Here is a 23,774-nt window from a genome sequence, read left to right as displayed (position 1 = left end):
TGTAAATTATTGTATTTGATTGGTATAATTTTTCACGTGAAAAATATTGAAATAAAAGTAATTTTTGGTGTTCGTTTGGCTTTGTTTTACATGAAAATTGTCAATTAAAGAAATAAATTTTACTGATATTGGGAATGAAATTTATTTTCATTGCAAAAAAAAAAAAAATCAAGAAAATCATCTATTTTTTAATATTCGTTTGGCTTTGTTTTGCATGAAAATTGCCAATTAAAGTTGGAAAATCAATTGGTTTTCCTTAAAAATCAAGAAATACCATTTCTCAAGACAAGCAAGAAAATGGAATTTTATGGAAATTAAAAAGTACCAAAGACACAAAATTAGAAAAAGGTGGAACGAATCAAACAGGCCCTAAATGTTACAAATGGCTGCCATTGGAGGAATATCTTTTCTCACCAAACAAGCTTTGACTTCATGTTCTTGTTACTATAATCCTTGCCCCTCGATATACACGAATTTGCGATTTGGACCAATCTAGGATTTCTCCATTACATTCTCACCCCTCTTCCAGAAGGGCAAAGCGAATGGCTCACTCAATTGCGAAAGCCACTCTTGGCCTCACATGACCTAACCAAATCGTACCAAAGGTATTCTTTTACTGTCAAGTAATCATGTAATTGAACACTTTATTTTCATTGTGTTGATAGTATTTGTTTTGCTTAAGATTAAGATAATCTTCAGAGTTCATCTGGATTTATGCTGAAATCAATGGCTTCCTGGAGTGAACCGAATTTTACTAAGATTTAATGGGTTTATCTTTGTTCACGCAAATGCAGAGTCTCGAGTTTTTCAATCTTGATTGATTCTTTGAATTAAAGTTTGTATGTGACGTTTATATTATTAGGTTCCTAAATGTGCATTAATACAGAGGGGGTATGATGATACGGAGTGATATTTTTCAATGTTTCACTATTTTTTTGTAGATACAATCTGAAAGAAGTCGAATATTTCAGCCGCGTTCTTCTTTAAAATTATTGTCATTTTTCTTGGAGGTATTTGTGTCTTGTATGTTCCATGTCTATCCCTTGGTACAATCTCAAGGACGAATTATTTCTGTTTGTAAGCATCATTCACCCAAGTGCTCGTGCACATGACAGATGCTTGTCAATGTCTGTGTTTTGTTTATGTATTTGCATACATATACTTATGTATACTTACATATAGGTATGTGTTTATATGCCTGTAAGTGCAGCTTTATGTGTGTTTAATTTTGGGGGGATTAGTGATTGCACCATCTCTAAATTTGACCTGTATTATTGAATGATTGAAGATTTCATTTGCGGCAAAAGAGATTGATTTGTTAGAATGGAAAGGCGACATACTTGCAGTAGGCACAACAGAGACGGACATGACCAAGGATGAGAATTTAAAGTTCAAGAGTTTAATCCTGCAAAAGCTAGATTCTCAATTAGGTGGTTTGTTGTCTGAAGCATCATCAGAGGAGGATTTTACTGGAAAGGCTGGACAGTCAACTGTTCTTAGGCTGCCCAATCTTGGATTGAAAACGGTATGTCTAATTAGTCTTGGATCAGCGACATCAGCAACTGATGCATATCGCAGTCTTGGTGAGGCTGTTTCTGCAGCAGCTAAGTCTCCTCAGGCAAGTAATGTTGCCATCACACTTGCTGCTTCTGGAGAGCTTACTACAGAATCAAAGCTAAGCTTTGCTTCAGCCATAGCTACTGGTACTTTTCTTAGATTACTTCTTTTTCATTTGACCACAACATCAGTTTGTTGCTACTTCATTAAATTAATATTGGGGGAATTTCTCAAATGCCAAAGGAGCTGTACTGGGGACTTATGAAGACAACAGATTCAAGCAGAGTCGAAGAAACAGGGTCTCAAATCAGTGGATATTCTTGGTCTTGGCACTGGATGTGAAATAGAAAAGAAACTCAAATATGCAGAAGAGATTTGTTCTGGGATAATTTTTGGAAAAGAGCTAGTAAATGCATCTGCTAATGTACTCACCCCTGGTTAGTTATCTTTCTTATTGTCCTATTTCTTTTTTTGATTACTTTACGTTACTAGTGAAAGAGTAATTATCGCGGAAAGTTGTTTGGGTATAATCAAGGTGGGATCATTTTTCCTATGACCTTTTAAATTGTACATTTCTTTATTGCCTCAGTCTCTTCACGGGGTAAAATATGCGTTATCTTGTTAATTTGGTTAATTGGATATGTTAGGCAGAAGAGGCCAAAAGGATTGCTTCTGAGCACAGTGATGTTCTTTCTGCAACCATCTTGGATGTAGAGCAGTGCGAAGAATTAAAAATGGGTTCTTATCTTGGTGTTGCAGCAGCATCTGCTAATCCTCCTCATTTTATCCACTTATGTTACAGGCCTCCATGGGGAGCAGTCAAAACCAAGCTGGCCTTAGTTGGAAAGGGGTTGACGTTTGACAGGTGAATAAATATGTATTACCAAATACTTACATTTTAAGGGATGCCTTCTGAAATCTGGTTGAAATGAAATATATTTATTTCGTTTCATGGGGGTCCTCAGTAGTGCAAAATCTTCTGAAATTTTCCTCTTTTATGTTCCTGTGGTGGCTACAATATCAAGACAGGACCAGGTTGTTCCATTGAGCTCATGAAATTAGACATGGGAGGTTCAGTAGCCATATTGGGTGCAGCAAAGGCTCTTGGTCAAATTAAGCCAGCTGGAGTAGAGGTGACTCATTTCTTTTTCTTGTTATTGTTTCAAGAACGACGTGCTGGTTATGGACTCGATTCATTTTCACATTATGGTCGTCTTATTCTCGTTTCATCCCACTGTACTGTTAGTTAAAATATCTATTAATCATGTCTCAGTTAACATATTTAGAGATTGATCGGAAAACCTGGTAATGAGTGATATTTATGCAGGTTCATTTCATTGTTGCAGCTTGTGAAAATATGATAAGTGGAACAGGTATGAGACCCGGAGATGTTATTACAGCATCAAATGGAAAGACAATTGAGGTAATTTCTTCATTTTGCTATAGGATAATCCTGTGTCATTAATTCTTAGTTAATTTTGTGAATATTTTCTTTTGAATGTTCATGCTCTCAATTGCAAAAGGTAAAACTCTTCGCTTAGTTTTTCTCTTTAATGTATTGTGCTACACAATATTTATTCTCACAACTCATATTAGATGATCTGTAATGAGACTGGATGTTATGAGGTTTAAATTTTCTGCATATTTTTTTTAAAACATTCATTCTATTGATAAAAATGAAAATGTAACAAAATCTTTCTTCTCAGTTTTTTTATACATTTTTTTATCCTCGCAACTGAAATTAGATGTATCTGCACAATGAATCTGGATTTGGTTTCAACATGCAGGTAGAATTTAAAGTTTTAACTTTTAACATTCAGTTTAATATTGTTGAACAATCCTGTCATCTGGCAGAAGCTCTTACGTGTTACTCAGTCAATGTCTGCGTTGCATGTAAATTTCTATGCTCTTACATCTTTTTTAAAGCACACCCCTTTCCTTTTCCGCTTTGTGTTCCTCATTTGCAATTCCCCCTGTTCATGACATTTCCACCAAGTAGAATGGAAAAAAAACAGAAAGTTAGGATCTCTTTACTCCATTTATAACTATCCTTGCAGTTATTAGGATTCTTTTTTGTATATATATGATGCTTTTTTTTGACACGTGCTGGGATGTGTGTGCAATAAATCTTTTAACCAATCGCTAGAGAAGATGTTTACATCGGCATTTGGCGTTTAAATACTTAGGAATATTTCATTGTGCATGTTAACACTTTATGTTACGAAGAACTATGTTACCCCATTGTATCAATGAAAATTGTTCGGAAAAAATGCTTTTATTATGTTTGGATATCTCAAATTCGAAGATTTAATGAATTTGCACTAACACCTGTCCTTAAAACATTTCTATAATTCATCCTGAGCCAGTTATGCTACTATATAGTTTTTCGGATTCCAGTGTTAAGTTCTGTTATGACCTGTCTTCTTTAATAGTTTGGCATTGTATCTCCCATTAATTGTAGAATGATGTACTAGACAGAAGTTGCTTTATTGTTGCATGTGGTATGGTTTTAATTGCACGTCTATCTGATAATTAAAAAGCTGACTTAGAGGATGTTTGGTGGGGATTAAAATTAGATTTTTTAGTAGATTGCGATAGAAGTTTTTGAAATGTGTTGTTGAAAAATTGTGAGACCAATGAAAAATGTGGTTAATATTTAACTTTGACTTATATTAAAATCATATTTTAATCCTAACCAAACAGGCTCTTAGACTAAAATTTTCTTATAAGTGAATAAATTTCAAAATAAATAATTCTATTCGTGGTATAAGTTGGAAATAACTAAGTATTTACTTTGTCACTAAGGTAAGACTTACTTCCAAAAGGTAACTTTTTTTTACTTGGAAGTAAGAAAAAAGTAGGTTATTCAAACATGTTTAGAGGCTAAATGTTACTTTTACTTTCTTTTTTAAGTTTAGCCAACGTGCTTTTAGTATTTTGTAAGGTACTTACGCTTTGGTTAGTTCTTTAACCATGTCAATGTCTTACTCGACAAACAAGTTTAAAAGAGTCAAAACTTTGATCTTCAAATACGTTTCACTATCGCTCCATCGCATAATAACTGTTGCAATTTCATCAAAAAGTTGTCCCATTAGGATCTTGCCTTTTCATTTAAAGCAAGCTTTCCACATATATTCAAACAACGATTTTAAAATTTATGGGACCCACTTAAGTTCAAGATATACTTGAAACAATCAATTCAATCACCTTCAGAAGCTTGGTCTGTCTCAATATGCCTTTTGTTATATTTATGAGTTTATCTCACTTATTAAGTTACTAATTTTTTTTTTTTTTTTGGCACTGATCATGCTTTAGGTAAACAATATTGACGCTGAAGAAAGACTTACAGTTGCAGATGCTTTGGTATATGCTTGCAACCAAGGAGTGGATAAAGTACACTTACATGCCTTTACTTTTGCATCTCTTTGGAAAACACCATTTTTATGGGTTTTATTCTCTCATCAGTTGTCCATGTATTTCGTTTTCTGGAACGAGTACCTAAAACGCACGAGATATATGATACACAAATTTAAAACCTTTGAATAAGTCATGACACTAAAATTTTAGGGTTCACTTTGGATTTTGATATGTGTTTTTAATCATTTGCAGATCGTTGATTTGGCCACATTGACTGGGGCTTGTTTGTTGCTCTTGGGCCCTCTATTGCTGGTATGTAATTTATAAATCTTATTTGTCCTGTATTCTTTGAGAACCACCTCCGATCCAATAGATTTTTTGGCTTCTTTTCAATTTGAAATTCATAAAATGTTCTTAACATGGAGATTCGTTGTGAAGATCCTTGCACTGGCTTATTCTTGATATAAAAAATCAGGTGTTTTTACACCCAGTGATGACCTGGCAAATGAGGTATTTGCAGCTTCAGAGGTTAGTGGGGAAAAACTTTGGTGGATGCCCCTGGAGGAAAGTTATTGGGAGTCCATGAAATCTGGAGTGGCTGATATGGTGAACACCGATGGTCGCCAAGGTGGTTCCATCACTGCAGCTCTTTCCTTGAAGCAGGTATAGCTTCCTCCGCACCCCTTATTCCATGCTGAAGATTAAGTTTGTTTTACGTTTTAAGCTTTTTACATACAATTTGAAAAAGAACTATGGAATTGCAATTCTCGAACAAGCAATCGAAAAGATTCTGGAGCATCCTCCATTTTAGTTGTTACGATAATTGCCTAAGTTGTAGTTTTGAACAATTCTTATAGCAAGTCGATTTCAAATCTAGAATATTGGCTATTCCGAAAAGAATTTCAAAATTTAACCAATGGGCTTCTTTTTCTGATGGCAAAAAATAATAAAATAAAAAAATCTTGTTATGTTCCTTTTAATCAGAGGAAATCACTTGATTGAATATGGAAAAATTGGGTGCTGCCATGTAGCTTAATATCAGCTATGTTCATGAGTTGAAGATGCATGGGTCATTAGTGGGAGTTTAGTTTGTGCATGGGCGTGGGTTACTTAAGTGTCGCAACAACTGATACTCATTTGGAGATGTTTGCAAATTTGACCAATTGAGGCAGGTGATTTTTTTAGTTGGCAAACTAACACTCCAAATGGTGAAAGAATCGCCCCCTCTCCATGTCTACTGGATCTGTTCTTGGGGATAAGGAAATTTTTTATGGATCATTGGACATTTTAGTTCATCTGAAGGTCTAGATATGATTGCATAGATTCTCTTCTTGTCTTTCCTTAAATTACATTTTTCCCTTCCCCTAGTTTTCTACTAAATTCTGCATTTTTATTTCATGAATTTGAACCTCTGCACTTCATGAAAACAGATTTTCTTCCGAATTTCTTAGAAAAATTTATTAGATAATACGTGTTATATTCCAAAGTTATCCCAGTTCTAGCCTCTATAAATGCTGTATACCATAAGAATTTGTTTGTAAGGTGGACTATACAATACTAGGCACTATTAAGGAAGAAAAAAAATGTTAAATCTAGTCTATTGTATTGCGTACCAAAGATGTTCTAAAAGTTCTCTAAATGTATACCTTACAACGCTTTGTGTTTGTGGGGTGGGGGGCCCTAATAAAGTGAAACCCAAATGAGCTCCGACTAATAATAGATTAAGAAACGAAAGCACGTGTTTGAGACTATAAGTTGTTCCCTAGTCTGTCTCAGTGAAGGCACCTGACATGTAACTCCGTACATGCAGTTTGTTGATGAGAAGGTCCAGTGGATGCACATTGACATGGCTGGCCCGGTTTGGAATGATAAGAAGAAAATTGCAACTGGTTTTGGTATTTCAACACTGGTTACATGGGTTCTAAAGAATTCTTCTTAGTTTGGGTGTCCGTGGGGCTGCTCAGAGGACAAATACCTTATATCTGAAGTCGATTCAAGAAAAAATGGAAAATTCTTATTCAGGTTGTTCGATGGCTGGGGTGTCGAGTTATACTAATAAAGATGGTTAGAGAAGAAAACGAGGCCGTTGCTGCGTTCTGGAGTCGTGAACTCTTGTTACTGTTCCTTTATATTATGAGAAGTTTCTTTTATTTTTGGCCCTATCATCTTGTTCCTGAGAAAATGAAAATATCCCATGTTTCTGCATGCAAAATGTGATGTAAAATGAACGCAGATTGTTCTCGAACTTTCCTCAGCATGGTTTACCCCAGCATAGCTTACCAAGGCTTGATCTCGGGCAGGATAAAAAAATTTCAATGCTAATGTGACAATAGAATCTTAGTTATGACTGTAGCAAATTTTTATTCTATCCACTAAGGCAGGAGATTAATTTCAATATTTTACCACATCCCTGGAGGAAATGAATACAGATCGACGTATACTTTAAATTGATATTTAATTTAAAATTTTGTGCTAAAATTAATGATGAAAAAGTCATAGGCAACCCAAAATTAAAATTAAAATTTAAAATTTAAAAAATCATAAGAATTCTTTCACAATTTAACAATTTATAGGTATAGCATCAAATAGGGAAAATTGCACCGTGGGCTTTAATTTATTACTCCAATAGTAAGATCTCGATCTTCAGCTAATCCTTGTTTTTTTTTTCATTACGGTTGCATACAACACAATCAATACTACATTGTGCTCTGCCTCAAACTTCATAAAATTATTGTGTGTCTCTCGTTAAAGTGTTCATCATTGCAAGTTTTTGTGTACTAAACAAATTGAAAGTAGAATTGAACTTTATAAAATTGACTCGTAAGATCTATTGATGAAGATTGATTATGCATTTTGTTTACGATCAACTTAAGATAAAAAACGCTTGAATGCTATTGTAGAATAACTTGAGGATTTGGCTCTTGGCCTTTTCTACTCTTTTTTTTGTACAATACTATAAATACGAAAATAATGGTCAAAATTATTGAGGCGTATTATTTCAAATTTTGACAGTCTTGTATAATGAAAGATTGACAAGAACACAAAACGACATGAGTCAGAATTTTTCGGGATTTACCCATCTTTTGATTCCTATTCCTCCGTATCTCAGAGCTTTTTTACTGGGCTTTTTGACTCACCTTCGAATCCCAAGTTTTGCAAAGAGGAAAGTCCCACTTCATCTTGCGCTGTTTTCTTCTTCAATACGCGGGTTTTTTTACATATTACATGGAAAGGGAAATAAAGAATTAAGAAAAATGAGCGTTTCTTTGACGGTAATGACCTTTAATCTTCTTGAAGATCAGGTAGAAGGCAGCCCAAATTCATGGGATAAAAGGAAGGATTTGTGTGTAACAGTCATCACCAGTTACTCTCCAATGATTCTTTGCACCCAACAAGGTTCGTGTTTGATTAGTTTGTCGGAAAACTAATATATCTCTGGATCTTGATCGTTTATTGCATTTGGGCCTGCTTGGATTTACCATTTGGAGATCGGTATCGTTTGTTTTTAGAAATTGTTAAGATTTATTTTTGGAAAAAGTGACAATGGCGGTTCGACTGTTTTTTTTTTTTTCCTTTTTTATTTTTTTGTTGATTTTGATTGATTTTAAGAATTTTTTTTCTTTTGTTTTTGCACGTGGTTAGGCTTGAAGACACAATTGGATTATCTTCAGCAATGCTTGCCTGGTAAAGTTCTTCATTATTTGGTTGATAGATCGCATTAGAAGAAATTTTGAGTTTTTCTTTTTGACTGTCATTAAAAAAGGGGGAAATGCTTCAAGAGATTTCATCTTGTAGAAATAAAATGGACCTGCTTATGTATCATTGAAATCGACCCTCTTGCTCAAGAACTATGGAATAAGATAAAATTTATAATTCAACTCAATTTTTGTAATCAGCTAAAGTCAAGTTATATTGGCAACTTCTCAGTTTTTATTTTATTTTCTTTTTTGAGTTAAGATAACTAGTATCAACTCATGTTAAGGCTCTAATTGCTTCAAATGAAATGTTTTTGGTTTTAAAAACTTATCCGGGGGGAAAAAAATTTATGAAAAAGAAACTTTGTGATACCTTTATCTTTGAGCTGCTGATTACTAGCAATAGCCAGTAAATGCTAACATGGAGGGGTCTTGTGCAATTTGTCGTGGTTTCTGATGACTATCTAGTTGTTACTGGTGACAAGTATATGGTGGTCAGGGACTGGTGACAGTCTGCTGTGATGGTTAAATAACTTAAGACTACTGGATGGTGCTTGCAATGCTTGCTTCATGGATGTCAATGACTGCAAGGTATCCTCAGGCAACTGTACAGTAGTTGCTGGTAGCTTACAGGTGTTCGTTGGTCGGTGGTCTGTGTTTGATGTCATCACTGGCAGGGTGGTAATAGGTAGTGGTTATCCAGTGGCTGCTGGTGGTTTTGCACAAAAAATTTCCCATGTGTAAATGGAGAAAACATCTTTATTCAAATTAACTTAGCTTTCCTTCAACCAGAAAAAACATTTTTTGTCAATCAATTGAAATTTTATACACTGAACATCAGAAAATGTGGAAAAAAATTTCACTAGTATAACAATCAGAGATTAAGCGGAAAGGATAGAACTATTGGCTTTGTCTGATTGAAATCTGTGGGTGGTATATGAGATCATGGCAGTTGAAATATCTTCTGACCATCCCGACGCAGCACTCACTTAAACACCATTACTTTTACTTTCTGATAAGAAAATACGTGCCTGCATTTCGAAGTTAGTATTTCTGGTTATGCTTTAAAATCAAGGATATTGTGTCTATTAAGTTGATGATGACGGTCCTTATATTGAATAATCTCTTATAGTCGGATTATCTACCAGCTACTAGGTGAACAAGTTGAAAGAAGTCTCCTTAGAATTGTTTAATTGGTGGATGAATACCCAACACCTAGAAAGAACCTGAAGGCTGGAGAATAAGGTGTTCAGCACTTGGAAAAGAAGCTCTAAAGTATTGCAAAAGTTGATGCATACTTTGGTTCACCTTGAGTTTAAAGAGTTGAGAATGTCACAATATCAGCTGTTTCCTGGTAGACTGAGTCTTGCTTGATAGCATAGGCATATGTGGTGTATCTATTTGTTAATTTTTGTCCAAACAATTATATCTTGTAGAATTTTTTATTGGGTGTCAAATGGAAAGTTGTTAAAATTTTGTTAATAAATTAACAATATAAAGAGTCGTTCGTAACCAAATTAGATGAATTTGCCACACTGGACTTCATGTGGTTTCATTGCTGGTCATAGTAGCTTTTGGTTTTCAGATGAGCCAGTATATGGTACGGGGCGTAAAAGCATAATGAGCACATAAAGATTTGCACAAAGTGATGGAGGAGATGAGCAGGAATACATCAGAGATAATACTTCAAACAGATTGATATGAATTTATACTTTAGTTCTAAATTTCTAAAATGTAGAGTTATTAAGGGATAGGCGAGTGAGTGTTCTCTGATAAATGGCCACATTGTGTGGTTGAATAGATTTATGAAAGAATGGAATGAAATAGAATAAAATTGGGATATCCCATTTGTGGCATATTTTAGACAGAATATACAAGTCAAGCTATATTGCCGTTGTTGATTCTGTTTGGTTGTTCGTCAATAATGCTGAAAGTGATACCTGTAAAATTACTATGTATAACCTTGTATTAACAAAATTTGTACTACTACATTACAATCATAATCTAATCAATTATTGGTCACAATAAACAAATGCAATGTAGTAAAGCATGCCTTTCCCGTGCTTTTTAGAAGTTCTATGCCATGCCACTGCAGAAGAGCATGGTGCAATAAGTCTCACATTGGTAAGTGTTAGCTTAGGCTCAAGCCTAGATATCTTTTAAACAACTATCTTGGAGCGTAGAAGTAGTGGGTGGACAGGGAAGATGCCATCAGTAGAGGTGTTGGTATCCGGATATATAAAATGGTAAAGAGCTNGGATATCCCATTTGTGGCATATTTTAGACAGAATATACAAGTCAAGCTATATTGCCGTTGTTGATTCTGTTTGGTTGTTCGTCGATAATGCTGAAAGTGATACCTGTAAAATTACTACGTATAACCTTGTATTAACAAAATTTGTACTACTACATTACAATCATAATCTAATCAATTATTGGTCACAATAAACAAATGCAATGTAGTAAAGCATGCCTTTCCCATGCTTTTTAGAAGTTCTATGCCATGCCACTGCAGAAGAGCATGGTGCAATAAGTCTCACATTGGTAAGTGTTAGCTTAGGCTCAAGCCTAGATATCTTTTAAACAACTATCATGGAGCGTAGAAGTAGTGGGTGGACAGGGAAGATGCCATCAGTAGAGGTGTTGGTATCCGGATATATAAAATGGTAAAGAGCTTTTATCTTTTGAGCATCGATTCCCAATGTTATCCAAGTCTTGGTCATTCATCCAAATAATAACTGTTTTGATGGTAATGTTTTATATAACGTGGAAATTACAAGCTAATGTTATAATCCTTTGCAATAACTCATTTCTCTTGAATTGGTATATTCTATATGATGTGCAACTCATTCTCTCCAATGAAATAGATTATGAACATTTTGGAATATCAAGGAAAGGATCTGACGACACTTCAGATCAACATTGCACTATCTTTTATGATAAGGAAAAGGTGAAATATCTAACTCTTTTTCTTTATCAGGAAAATCAAAAATATAATTTCTTTCTAAAACATTACCTAATTGATGCAGGTTGAGCTGCTGGAAGGTGGAACTTTTTGGTTGTCAGAGTCGCCTTCAGTGCCTGGAAGCACATCATGGGGGTCTGCAGATCCATGCATTGCAACGTGGGCTATATCCTTTAGCGCTTCTATAAGGTGTCTTAAATTATTATTTGCCGCATAGTACTACTGCATGCAATAACTGTGCGAACTTTGTTTACCTTGATAAATTGTGTACACATTCCAACTAAAAGGAGTTGAGCCACCGGGTTTTTCGTTTGAAATCGTGAATACAAACATGGATGAGTTCAGTCCTCGTGCTCGTAGGCGGGGTGCTTTGCTCACATGGCAGCATATTGCATCCTTACCTCCTAGCTTGCCTGTTGTGTATTGTGGAGGATTTAATACACAAAAGGAATCAACTACAGGACGTTTTCTTCTTGGACGATCAAGGTATTACTTTCAGTTTCTATATGTCGTTCATCTTTTAGCAAATCTATCCTCTTTTCTTTTCTCGTACTAGTAAAGCTCAACTTGATCAATAGCAGTTATATTCACACATGAATCAAGTGATCCTGGTTTTATTGAACCTTCACTTCAGAATATTAGAAACGAACAGTTGACTTGACCCGAATTCACAGAGCTCACAATGGCAAAGCCGCCATTGTCTTAATCCTAGATTTACAATGGGTGATAACTATCCTGAAACTAGACCAGTTAGGATTATATTTTTTATGCATTCAAAAGTAAAGTTGTCAAATGCGAGTTGTGGCCACTTGTGAGCCTTGTGAATTTAAGTGTTACTAATAAAAAATGACTAGTTTTAAATAATTGCAGAAGAAATGGAGCAGGTGTAGAACTGATATAAACAAGAAAGATTACACAACGCTTTTGCCTTTTCAGAATGCTGCAACCGTTTGTCCTGAAATTCCTTCTAATTAGCCTGAAGTTTGTTGTGTTTATCCTCTTGCTGGATGCTAATATTAGTTGGAACACTGGATAGCTGCTTACTTTTTTCTCATTATTTCTATTTTAGAGAACATGGCGTTGTAGGTGATATGAGAGATGCATGGCCAAATGCCCGTGTGAGGAAAAACGTCTCTCTAATTCGGACTTATCATGGATTTAAAGGTGATGACTTATCCTCTACGCTACCATTGACTTCTAATGGGCTAAACTCTTTAAAACCACGTAACCTAGATTGTGTCAGGTAACAAGCAGGGGACTCTTGAATTCCTGAAGTTAATATTCAGAGCACTTTGCCTCTGCTGGGATCGCCAAACCCAGGATCTGCACATCGATTGGATACTTTTTAGGGGTAGATCACTGGTACCTGTCTCTTGTGAGGTCGTGAATGATAATGTTGATGGACTTTATCCTTCGTCTCACTATCCTATATTTGCTGAATTTATGCTTCCCCGTGCTGTGAGATTGATCGAGCCACCCACTCAAGATTGAAACCACTATCCATCGCCCACCCGGGTTTTGGTCCCTCTGTTTTAGTACAATGTTCATCAATCTTTTGGTTTTCTACTTCTAATGTGTCTTCGTGTTTGTTGACTATGTTAAACATCGCTAGTTTTTCCATCAAGGATTGGTGCGTAAGTAGTGCCTACAAGGTGTTGAAGATGACGGATTTTATTTACGTGCTTGACTATCTCTTTTGCAATAAAAAGAATTTTTTTTTTCAAGTTTCCTGTATTCCCTGTTCTCAAGTTCTTGCTTGTACATTTTACCATAATTATTAAGAATTCACTCCATAGCTTTCAAAGAAAACCTTTTATCCTTCGATGTTACAGTCCCTCTCTAATCTCTTTAACAAAGCTCGTTACTAAATAAAGAAAGACCATAGATTGAAACTTCTAACGGGTGAACCTATCTCCGGATTCCTTGACTAACTGAGCTTGAAGCGAGTTTTTTACTAATCAGTACTAGTAGAATAGAGTGCTACTACAGGAGAGAAGGAAGTAATAAATATTTCAATCGCGCTTAACTCATACTTCAATACATAAAAACGAATATTAACATCCTTGACTAACCTTACATGGGATTAAAAGTTGATCATTCTCTTACTACTGGATTCAATGTCTTGGTAGCTGTGCTGCTGTGGAAAGTAAAAAATAAAAAATAAAAAAATTTGAAGATCTATCCATCCTTAATTCGAATTGTAGGTTGCAACTCACGAAACTTTCTAGTAATTACTAGTTAGTGGTACGGACTTCGTACATATTGCTCATCTCGTCGGGGAAGGAAGCTATACTCCAGAATTGTCATGGTTACTTAACTGCGACATACCCTTTGTGAATCATATTACAATTCAATATACTTGAATGAGTAATGCAATTTAGCACCATAAAAGAATCATCAACAAATTTTTTATTTTTAAAGAGCATATTCTATCATTTAGAGAGTATTTATAAATTTAGAGAATTAAAATTTTAAAGTACTCCAACAAGTTTTACATATTTAACACTTAATTTACTATTGCCAAAAAATATTTATTATTTTTTTCTATATTTTATTTTAACGAGTTTTCTTTAGATTATTTTATTATTTTCTACATTGAAAATAGAAACACTTTGAATGCATTTTATTATAGAGAACAAGTCCACTCTTTGAATTAAAATGTTAATTTAAAAAGTTTCTTGAATCATGATTTTAATGGTTGGCTCTTTAAAATAGAAAACATATTTTGTTTAAAGAGTTTCTTGAATATGCTCTAACATCTAGATGACAACATTGTCGGGGGAAAAAATTCCACCAAAATGCATTGCAAATACGATGGAAATAAAAATTGAACGACAAGTTAAAAGAGAAAAATACAAATTAAACATGGTTCAATAAATAATTGACATTCACATAAAATTAATTGCTGACTTTAATTTTATATGCAACTTCGACTTCTAATCTAATTTAATTTTACTAATTTGAGTCCATTACCAAAATAAATAAATAAAAAAACACAACATATTATAGATCCAAAGAATGAACTATAGATATTCTTATAGTCAATTAACTTGTCACTTTTTTCCATATATATCTATTGGCGTTGAATACCACTAACACTGAACCACAGAATTGTGAATGTATAGATCAACTTGTGCAATCCAATACATGTCTCAATCAAATAAGCTCATTTTTGTGTTCCATTTTAATAAAAAAAATGAAAAATAAAAGCGAGTGAAATCAAAGAAAAATCAATGCATAGAAGTAAGTGATCCCATTGAATAATCCTACAAATAAATTAGAAAAAATCATATACGTGTCTTTCTTAACTTGTATGACATACGCAAATACAAGAAAAAAATTCAAGATTATGCTACCCGATCCCCACAACTCTACAAGTCATATATATAACTTGACTAGGGTTATATTCGTATAATACTTATAGCATGTTTATCGAAAATATGTTTTAATCAGGATATATTATGATGTGGAGTAACGAAAAGAAAAATGAGGTGACAATATATCCATCCTATTGTATAATCCGGTTTATCATTATGACAACTAATTACGCCTTTTTTAATCAAATTTTATTAAAAGTTTTATCAACTTTTAATTTATTAAATTTTTACTTTTTAACACATGAAATTCAGGGGTCTGTTTGGGCCCGATTTTTTCACCCAAAAAATTAATTTTTTGATCGTTATTTTAATATTTCAATTGTCATATTTGATTTCTTTTTTCACGGACGAATCCCACTTTTCTTCTAACGATCAAAAAATCAATTCTCAAAATAACTTCCAAACACCTTTAGATTTCAGATCAGGTGTCATTTTCGTAGGTAGTAATTATGTTGACCAAAAATTACATCGCTCCAATAGATTTGCGTAGAACAAATCGCGACCGTAGAAACCAATCTGAAGAAGAAACATTTCCAATCACACCTCTCTCATCTCCAGTTCGCTACGTACTTTGCTTGCAGTTTCCTTCTTGTTCTTCCCGTGTTTCTCAATCTCCTTGCACATATTATACACATATTTCGTGTTAGATTTTCAGGATCTAGATCTTGTGGGCGAGTTCTTGGAAGAAAATGGAGGTCTTAGGAACAAGGCCTCCCGCGATTCAGCGATGGGTTTTTCGCGTTATGGTTATTCTGTTCATCACTAACGTTCATTCTTTCTACCTTCCCGGTGTAGCTCCCCAGGATTTTGTGAAGGTCAGTCCTTCTGGTATATTTTTTATTTCATTTCATTGCTGTTGATTATATATGAAGATTTTGTACACTATTTTTTGTTTCTGATTTATGGGTTTGGGTTTAATTTGTAGTTCTTATGGTTCTGAGTTTATATTTGCATTTCTGCGTACAAATTCTATGAAAGTTTTAATATTTTCCTATTTTATTGGAGTGACTACGATTCCTAAATATCCATTTTGTGGGATGTCATTACAAGATTTCTGATTTAACATGGGGTTAAAGAGTTCTGTGCTTTGCTTTCATTGTACGTTTTCCGTCCCATTGTCCCATTTATACTGGCTTGTTTTGTTTTTCACGCGGATTAAGAAATCTTATTTAATATTACTGAAAAGCAATTTTTATCAATAACTTTTCTAGTTTACCCTATGTATATTTGTACACTTTCAAGGTTAAGTGGAAAAAAAAGGTTATAATTAGGCAAATTAAATAAGGGTATATTAGTAAACGCAAAATAAAAAAAAGCTCAATAAAGAAATAGGACTATATAATTGGGACAACAAAATAAGAAAAGTAAGCCTATATAAATGGGACAGAGGGAGTAGTTGCTAAACATAACTAGAAATGGTGCGAGCTTATAAGTTTTAAGAAGTGGGATGACAGTTATTTAAATTTAGACATCTACTTCCTGCCGAAGGTGTATGTTCAAACTCAAGTATTGAGCATTGAACTAAGCAAAAATGAAGGGACACTGTTGAAAACAAAAATGACAGTTAGTATATGAACTGTAGTACCTTTGACATTTTCTGGGTAAGAAGCATGAGTCGAATTGTATTAACAGGTCAACCACATCATCTAGCACCCTACAAACATGTGAGAAATTATAAACTTTTAGTAATTTGATCACAAGTTAATGGAATTGGATCTTTGTGATGATGTAATAGTGAAACATAAAGAAATTTTTTGGACCGATGCTATAAGTGGAACAAAAACATGAAAATGAATGTAACAGCAGTCTATATGGATCTCCAGAAAGAAAATCGTTGACATTACGTTCTGATCCCATGTTTTAGGGGAGCAATATTCTATTGGTAAGACGATGACTTATGTAATTATTTAGTTTAGAATTTTTCTCTCTGGATTGCCGTGGATATGATTTTCCTGGCTTGTTATTTATAAAGAAGTCAAATTGAATACATAAAATTTGAAACTTGACTATTCGATGGCTGGAAATGTGAGAAAGAATTGTCCTTTGCATTGTGAATATATATGTAACATATCAAGTCAATGGTGGTTTCGGCAATCATTATTTTGGCATCACTTGTTACATGCCAGATATGCTTGTCTATTTTAAAAATTATTCATTGGAAACCTTCAGACACCCCCCAATAAAGACCTCAGTACCTAATTTGTGAACAATTGGCTTGGCTTTTATGCAGTAAATATGCATGGTTTCAGCAATCATTATTTTGGCACACGTGGTTTGCGGGATCACAAGCCCAATCTGCTTGTCTATTTGAAAAAAATTTCATTCGAAACCTTCGGGTGCCCCAATAAAGACCTCAGTACCTAATTTGTGAACAAATGGCTTTTATGCAGTAAATATTCATGTGTGCATTCTCCTATGTGTGTAATGCTTTTACTTTTCTCTTCACTTCAGTTTTTGTAACGTGAATTGCATGTTTTGCTGATTTTCTTCTTATGCAGGGTGATCCTCTGAAGGTGAAAGTAAACAAACTGACTTCCACTAAAACTCAACTTCCTTACTCCTACTATTCCCTTCCTTACTGTAAGCCAGAAAAAATTGTAGACAGCGCAGAGAATCTTGGGGAAGTTCTTCGTGGTGATCGTATTGAGAACTCACCCTATGTGGTCAGTCTTTCTAATGGCATTCTGTTGAATTTTTCATCTCTTTTATTCCTTGGTCAACTAACAAAATTCACCTCATTATTTCCTTTGGGTCAATTTTCTAACAATAGATAATAAACCTTGTATGATGCATAAAAATTAAGTGCTTGTTTGACATCTGTTTATAATCAGTCAAACCGCCTTTTACCCACACATTTAGTGGGACCTACAGTATTACCCACTTTTTTACCACTCATTCTATATATTTGTAGTTAAACCAATTATAAACAACTCCCAAATATGCTTTAAGCCTCTAACTGAAGTTTATTGTTGCAGTTCAAAATGCGAGAACCACAAATGTGCAATGTAGTTTGCCATATCACACTTGATGCCAAACTTGCAAAGGAATTCAAGGAGAAGATAGATGATGAATACCGGGTGAACATGTGAGCTACCATTTTTAGGAATGTGATGTATTCTAATAATATTGCCTTACATGACTCATATTCTACTTTTTTTGTTTTTATCAGGATTTTAGATAATCTCCCTCTAGTTGTGCCTTATAAAAGACCTGACATAGATTCCCTAGTGTATCAATATGGTGTGCCTGTTGGTGTAAAAGCACAGTATGCTGGAGTAAGTATTAACTTGATTTGCTTTCGCAGTTGTAAATCTCCTTTTCTTCAAGGAACTTTTTGACACCTTTTTTTTCTCCTGAATTTTTTGCTTAGAGTAAGGAAGAAAAGTATTTTATCTACAACCATTTGACATTCACTGTGAAGTTTCATAAAGACGAAGAGACTGATGCTGCAAGAATTGTGGGATTTGAAGTCAAACCTTTCAGGTAATATTGTGCTGTGTGTTAAATTTGTGCTTCAGCAGTAATCTGGTCATTTTTCTGATGTTGGATTTCCTTTGTGCATCCAGCGCTAAGCATGAATATGAGGGTAAAGGGGATGGTAAAACACGGTTAAAAACCTGTGATCCTCATGCAAAACGAACTATAACCAGCTCTGATTCTCCTCAGGAGGTTGAAGATAAGAAGGAAATAATCTTCACGTACGATGTTGAGTTTAAGGTAATATTTTGCGACAGACTGTGGCTATAATAACTATATGATGGAAAAAGCTGGCATTATGGTCGTATGTCATTGTGCTTTTCTCCTTGCCTTGTAGGAGAGCGAAGTCAAGTGGGCATCCAGATGGGATACTTATCTTTTGATGACTGATGATCAAATTCATTGGTTCTCAATTGTAAATTCTTTGATGATTGTTCTTTTCCTTTCGGGTATGGTGGCCATGATTATGTTGCGTACCCTCTACCGTGACATCTCTAAGTACAATCAATTAGAGACCCAGGAAGAAGCTCAAGAAGAAACTGGATGGAAATTAGTTCATGGAGATGTTTTCAGGCCTCCAACAAACTCTGATCTACTCTGTGTTTATGTTGGAACTGGCGTTCAGTTTTTTGGGATGATACTAGTTACCATGATCTTTGCTGCACTTGGATTCTTATCCCCATCTAACCGAGGAGGGTTGATGACAGCTATGCTTCTTCTCTGGGCATTCATGGGCCTGCTTGCTGGATATGCCTCATCTCGTCTTTACAAGATGTTCAAAGGAACAGAGTGGAAGAAAATTACTCTTCAAACCGCTTTCACCTTCCCTGGAATTATCTTTGCCATTTTCTTTGTATTGAATGCTCTGATTTGGGGCGAGAAATCCTCAGGCGCTGTGCCATTTGGAACCATGTTTGCATTAGTGTTCTTGTGGTTTGGTATTTCGGTTCCTCTTGTCTTTGTTGGTAGTTATGTAGGGTTTAGGAAGCCAGCTATTGACAATCCAGTGAAAACCAACAAGATTCCAAGGCAAATTCCTGAGCAGGCCTGGTACATGAACCCAATTTTCTCTATCCTAATTGGAGGCATACTCCCATTTGGCGCAGTATTTATTGAGCTGTTCTTCATTTTAACATCAATCTGGTTGCATCAGTTCTATTACATTTTCGGGTTCCTCTTCCTTGTGTTCGTAATACTAATCATAACATGTGCTGAGATCACAATCGTGCTCTGCTATTTCCAGCTGTGCAGTGAGGATTATCTCTGGTGGTGGAGATCATATCTGACATCAGGGTCATCAGCACTCTACCTCTTACTTTATGCAGCTTTTTACTTCTTCACAAAGCTCGACATCACAAAACCAGTATCTGGTGTTCTCTACTTTGGGTACATGCTGATTGCTTCATATGCTTTCTTCGTGCTGACTGGTACAATTGGTTTCTATGCATGTTTCTCGTTTACAAGGCTCATCTACTCCTCGGTGAAGATTGACTAAGTGATGGGACGTTGAAGTAAGTGTTTATAGTCCCTCAAGAAAGCTTATTAAACTCCTGGGGCCTTTTTTCAAAAGTTATGCTCGGTGTAACCTTTGAACTCCCTAAAGGTAGAAGTTATCTTGCTCATCTCCTTTGCATTTATAATTTTGGTTTTGTATGGAGACTTTACTTGTTTTTGAACTGTCCCATTTTAGTTATAACGAGAATACTTATTGTAATGATACTTTTGTTGATGAAATATGTGTAAGGTACTTCTTTCCTATTTGTCACAGCTAAAATTGTTGTGAAACTGCTGAATTTTGTATTCTTCCATCAAATAGATGCAGTCTCATCTTCGTTGCAGTTAAAAATATCTACTGTTCCTACAAAGGCAGAAGCTGGCAAAACCTTTCGTTGTTTGCTACTTGTTATATAATGGCTGCTCTCTGTGTAAAGCAAGCAGCCCAAGGATTTCCTCTCTGCAGAAATCCCCCATCGTTAAAGGACGTGCTTCGTACTCTGTATTTTAACCTTTCTGTCTGTAATATTGTCGAGTACTGACTTACACTATGAAGCCTTCACAGGGTCAATCCTCTCTTTCATTAGAGAAGTCACTGGAATATGTAGAATCTAAATGGGAAGATTAGAAGATCTAGGCCAAGTCCATGTCAACCCGACGCCATGGATTAATGTGGTCTGTTCTATCACAACACAGCGTTTGGTAATTTAGGTTCGACACAATTAACTTCTTATTCTTTGTAAATCCGTTCAATCATATTTGGTACAACTTAACATGACTCGTCGTCAAACAGTGTTCACTTTCTCTCCATCCATTGATCATCCTCGGGAAATTGCATGTCAATAAATATCAAGCGAGGAAGTTATCTGAAAGGGTTTTTCTATTTGTATAATGGTGTACAGATCCTGTCACCCAATGTACATGTGGACAAACCCTATCTGAAAAAAGACCTAAATTATCCCTATCTTACAAAAAGCTAATTTTCCTCGACATTTCAAGGAGATATTTTCCAAGCAAATAATGCGGCATTGAAATCTTTTTTGGTCAGGAATCCATAAAATTTTATGAATACAGTTAAATCTTAATAAAGTAATACCCTCGGGACCGGAAAAAAAATTCATTTAGCGAGGTTATTTATTTATCGATAAATGAATAAATTATTCATTTATCAATAAATAAATATTTATTATTTTAGAGAGAGCTTTTCAATATAAAATATGTACATTGTACGTGGTAAGAAAAATCAAAAGACATTAATCAAAATATTATTTGAATCTAGGGAAGTTCAAAAGTTTTAGTGAAATTTAATGTCTCTAAAAATTAAGTTCACGTACATAGCAAATGAAAATGTTTAGTCTTTACCTATAAAAGCTAGATGTTTGGAAGACATATTCCAAGCACATACAATATTTTGTTTCCCCTCCAATGTCTTCTCATCATTTGAAAAAAGTAAAAAAATCAACTTTAACCGATAAAATGAGGAGTGCAATATGTGAGCATAAGAAAGAGAATTCAACTATTAGCCAAAAAGATATACAAGCATTGGTGCAACAAAAGTTTGATTTAACTATTAGTTAATCAACAATATCGAACACTCTCAAAATGGCGTCGGAATATTTGTCAAATGAGATGAAAAATAGCGATGTTAAAAGGTACAAATCAGCAAAATACCCTGATTTAGAGAAAGTTTTGTATGAGTGGTTTTTTCAAAAGCAAAATAAAGTGAACATGTCTGAAGAAATTATCCAAGGAAAAGCAAAAGAGCTTTTGCAAAAAATGTATAGTGAAACTAATTCAGAATTCAGCTTTTCTAGTGGATGGTTAGAACGTTTCAAGGCAAGATATGGAATCAAATCTTACCGACGTTTTAGTGAAAGTGGTTCAATTATCATAGAGAACATTGAAAATGCTTTACCTGAAATACGATCAAAACTAGACCAATTTCAATTGAAAGATATTTACAATATGGATGAAACTAGATTATTTTACTGATTGGAAGCTGATCATTCACTTGCTACCAAGCAGCTCGAATGACGCAAAAAAGATAAGGAGAGAATTACTGTTGTTGTTTGTTGCAATGGTGATGGATCTGACAAAGTACCACTTTGGGTTATTGGTAAGTATGCAAATCCTAAATGCTTTAAAAATGTGAACATGAACAATCTTAATTGCAAGTATCGATCCAACAAGAAAGCTTGGATGACTGGCTTGCTTTTTCAAGATTTTGTTGATTGGTTTGATAGGAGAATGAATGGCAGGAAGGTTATCTTAATAGTAGACAATTGCCCAGATCATCCAAAGGTAGTTGAAGGCTTGAGAAATGTAGAGTTATTTTTCTTACCTCCTAACACAACGTCTAAGATTCAACCATGTGATACTGGGATTATTCGAGCATTCAAAGATCATTATCGTCATCGTTTTTATTCTAACATCTTACAAGGCCTTGAGGTTGAATCACCAAATCCTAAAAAAATTAATATTTTGAATGCTATTAATTTTGCTAAGATGGCTTGGAATTTTGATGTGAAGACAAAAATAATTGCAAATTGTTTACGGCATTACAAGATTCGGTTTGAAGAAAACAATGTTCCCGAACCAGAAGTTGGTGAATTAGATGAAAGTATCCAAGGATTAAATGATGTCATCTCTAATTTACAATAGAAATGTGATGGATGTTGAACATTTTTTGAACTATCCTAGCAAGAATGATGCAGTTATGGAATCACCTACAGACGAAAAAATTATTCAATTGGTAATGAACAGTAATGATGATGAGAATGATCCTGAACCAGATGATAGTAGCGTTGTCCCAAATGTGTCGTCAAAAGAGGCATTTCAAGCAACTGTCACCTTAAGCAACTACTTGCTACAACACGAGCAAAATATTCCTAAAGTTGTGTATGCTCTACAAAAAGTTAAGGATGGGGTTCATTTTGGTTTAGGTAGGAAGAAAAAACAATCAACTAGAGATGCATATTTTCAAAAGGAATGATTATTGTACAGGTATTGTTGATTGATTGAAAGATTTTGGTCTATATATATATATATATTTTTTCTCTCAATGAAATCCAGTAATTATTACTTTATATTTTTATTGGGCCCTTAAGGATTCAATTTTTTTTTATTACTTAATGCATTTAGCGAGGTTATTACTTTAGTCCATTGGCCCAAATCGGGATCGAAAGAAATTATTGTATAATCGAGATTATTACTTTATCGAACATTACTTTATCGAAGTTTAACTGTATGAATTTGAGATTTCCTATGTAAAGAAGTTAGCGGATTATAAGAATGCTGATGAACTCCCCAATTCTAGACTATGACGAGAATGGAAATGGGCGTGAGTTTTTAAAGATAATTAGTTCCAAATATTGTGTTTCTGGACCTCAGTGTAGAAGTCGCCATTGCCAGGGATTGTTACCTGGAAAACCATATTATATATATTTTGTTAAATGCTGTTTGTACATCATGTATTTTGACAACAATTTTCACACTTCTCACAAAGGTAGGGTCCACTATTATTTTAATCGTAGACCCCACCCACTTGCATATGTGTGCACTGTGAAAAAAAAGTGTGAAAATTGCTATAATTGTAGAATTGCTTTATTTTTTTCTGTCATTTCTTTGATCAAACACTCCCTTTACAAGTTGGCTAAATATATTCACACCAATTATTTTATAATTCCACCACATTTTAATTGCATAAAATGTCCTTAATTTTTACGCATTGTCATACAGTCCTATGCAATTCTCCCTCCCAAACATACCTTAATAATCAAAGATCCACTATCTTAAATGACCAATAACAATGATTCAGAGCTACTTTCGACATCCCATTATCATCATATCACA

The 23,774-nt window shown here is 34.5% G+C and overlaps 2 protein-coding genes and 2 pseudogenes across 3 annotated transcripts; all 4 read left to right on the top strand.

Annotated features, from left to right (window-relative positions):
- Nucleotides 1-434: 434 nt before the first annotated feature.
- On the top strand, nt 435-7,258 carry LOC111385910 (annotated as a pseudogene).
- Nucleotides 7,259-7,897: 639 nt separating this feature from the next.
- LOC111385907 lies at nt 7,898-13,298 on the top strand. Its single transcript, XM_023010326.1, has 7 exons — nt 7,898-8,310; nt 8,557-8,598; nt 11,477-11,559; nt 11,639-11,740; nt 11,846-12,060; nt 12,644-12,738; nt 12,818-13,298. Exons 1-7 carry the CDS (start codon nt 7,965-7,967, stop codon nt 13,063-13,065), a joined length of 1,131 nt encoding a protein of 376 aa, XP_022866094.1. The 5' UTR covers nt 7,898-7,964; the 3' UTR covers nt 13,066-13,298.
- Nucleotides 13,299-15,497: 2,199 nt separating this feature from the next.
- On the top strand, nt 15,498-20,202 carry LOC111385915 (transmembrane 9 superfamily member 8-like). Of its 2 annotated transcripts, none has more exons than XM_023010331.1 (7): nt 15,498-15,766; nt 17,450-17,614; nt 17,927-18,036; nt 18,121-18,226; nt 18,322-18,434; nt 18,518-18,668; nt 18,766-20,202. In XM_023010331.1, exons 1-7 carry the CDS (start codon nt 15,641-15,643, stop codon nt 19,921-19,923), a joined length of 1,929 nt encoding a protein of 642 aa, XP_022866099.1. In that variant the 5' UTR covers nt 15,498-15,640; the 3' UTR covers nt 19,924-20,202. The 2 variants fall into 2 exon arrangements, with proteins under 2 accessions (XP_022866099.1, XP_022866100.1); XM_023010332.1 differs by having other exon boundaries at nt 15,687-15,779.
- A 335-nt stretch (nt 20,203-20,537) lies between these two features.
- Nucleotides 20,538-22,583, top strand: LOC111385909 (annotated as a pseudogene).
- The last annotated feature ends 1,191 nt before the right edge of the window (nt 22,584-23,774 follow it).

This window comes from Olea europaea, unplaced genomic scaffold, assembly GCF_002742605.1.
Source record: "Olea europaea var. sylvestris unplaced genomic scaffold, O_europaea_v1 scaffold3339, whole genome shotgun sequence".
NCBI lineage: Eukaryota > Viridiplantae > Streptophyta > Magnoliopsida > Lamiales > Oleaceae > Olea > Olea europaea.
This window is presented reverse-complemented; position numbering and strand designations above follow the sequence as displayed.

What these genes read in the sequence shown, in the direction of transcription:
- LOC111385907 (XM_023010326.1), top strand. Translation starts at nt 7,965, where the DNA reads ATGAGTCAGAATTTTTCGGGATTTACCCATCTTTTGATTCCTATTCCT. An exon ending in TTTCTTCTTGGACGATCAAG is followed by an intron (nt 12,061 to 12,643) that starts GTATTACTTTCA and finishes TTTCTATTTTAG; the next exon opens with AGAACATGGCGTTGTAGGTG. An exon ending in GACTTATCATGGATTTAAAG is followed by an intron (nt 12,739 to 12,817) that starts GTGATGACTTAT and finishes AGATTGTGTCAG; the next exon opens with GTAACAAGCAGGGGACTCTT.
- LOC111385915 (XM_023010331.1), top strand. Translation starts at nt 15,641, where the DNA reads ATGGAGGTCTTAGGAACAAGGCCTCCCGCGATTCAGCGATGGGTTTTT. An exon ending in CTCCCCAGGATTTTGTGAAG is followed by an intron (nt 15,767 to 17,449) that starts GTCAGTCCTTCT and finishes CTTCTTATGCAG; the next exon opens with GGTGATCCTCTGAAGGTGAA. An exon ending in CGTACGATGTTGAGTTTAAG is followed by an intron (nt 18,669 to 18,765) that starts GTAATATTTTGC and finishes CTTGCCTTGTAG; the next exon opens with GAGAGCGAAGTCAAGTGGGC.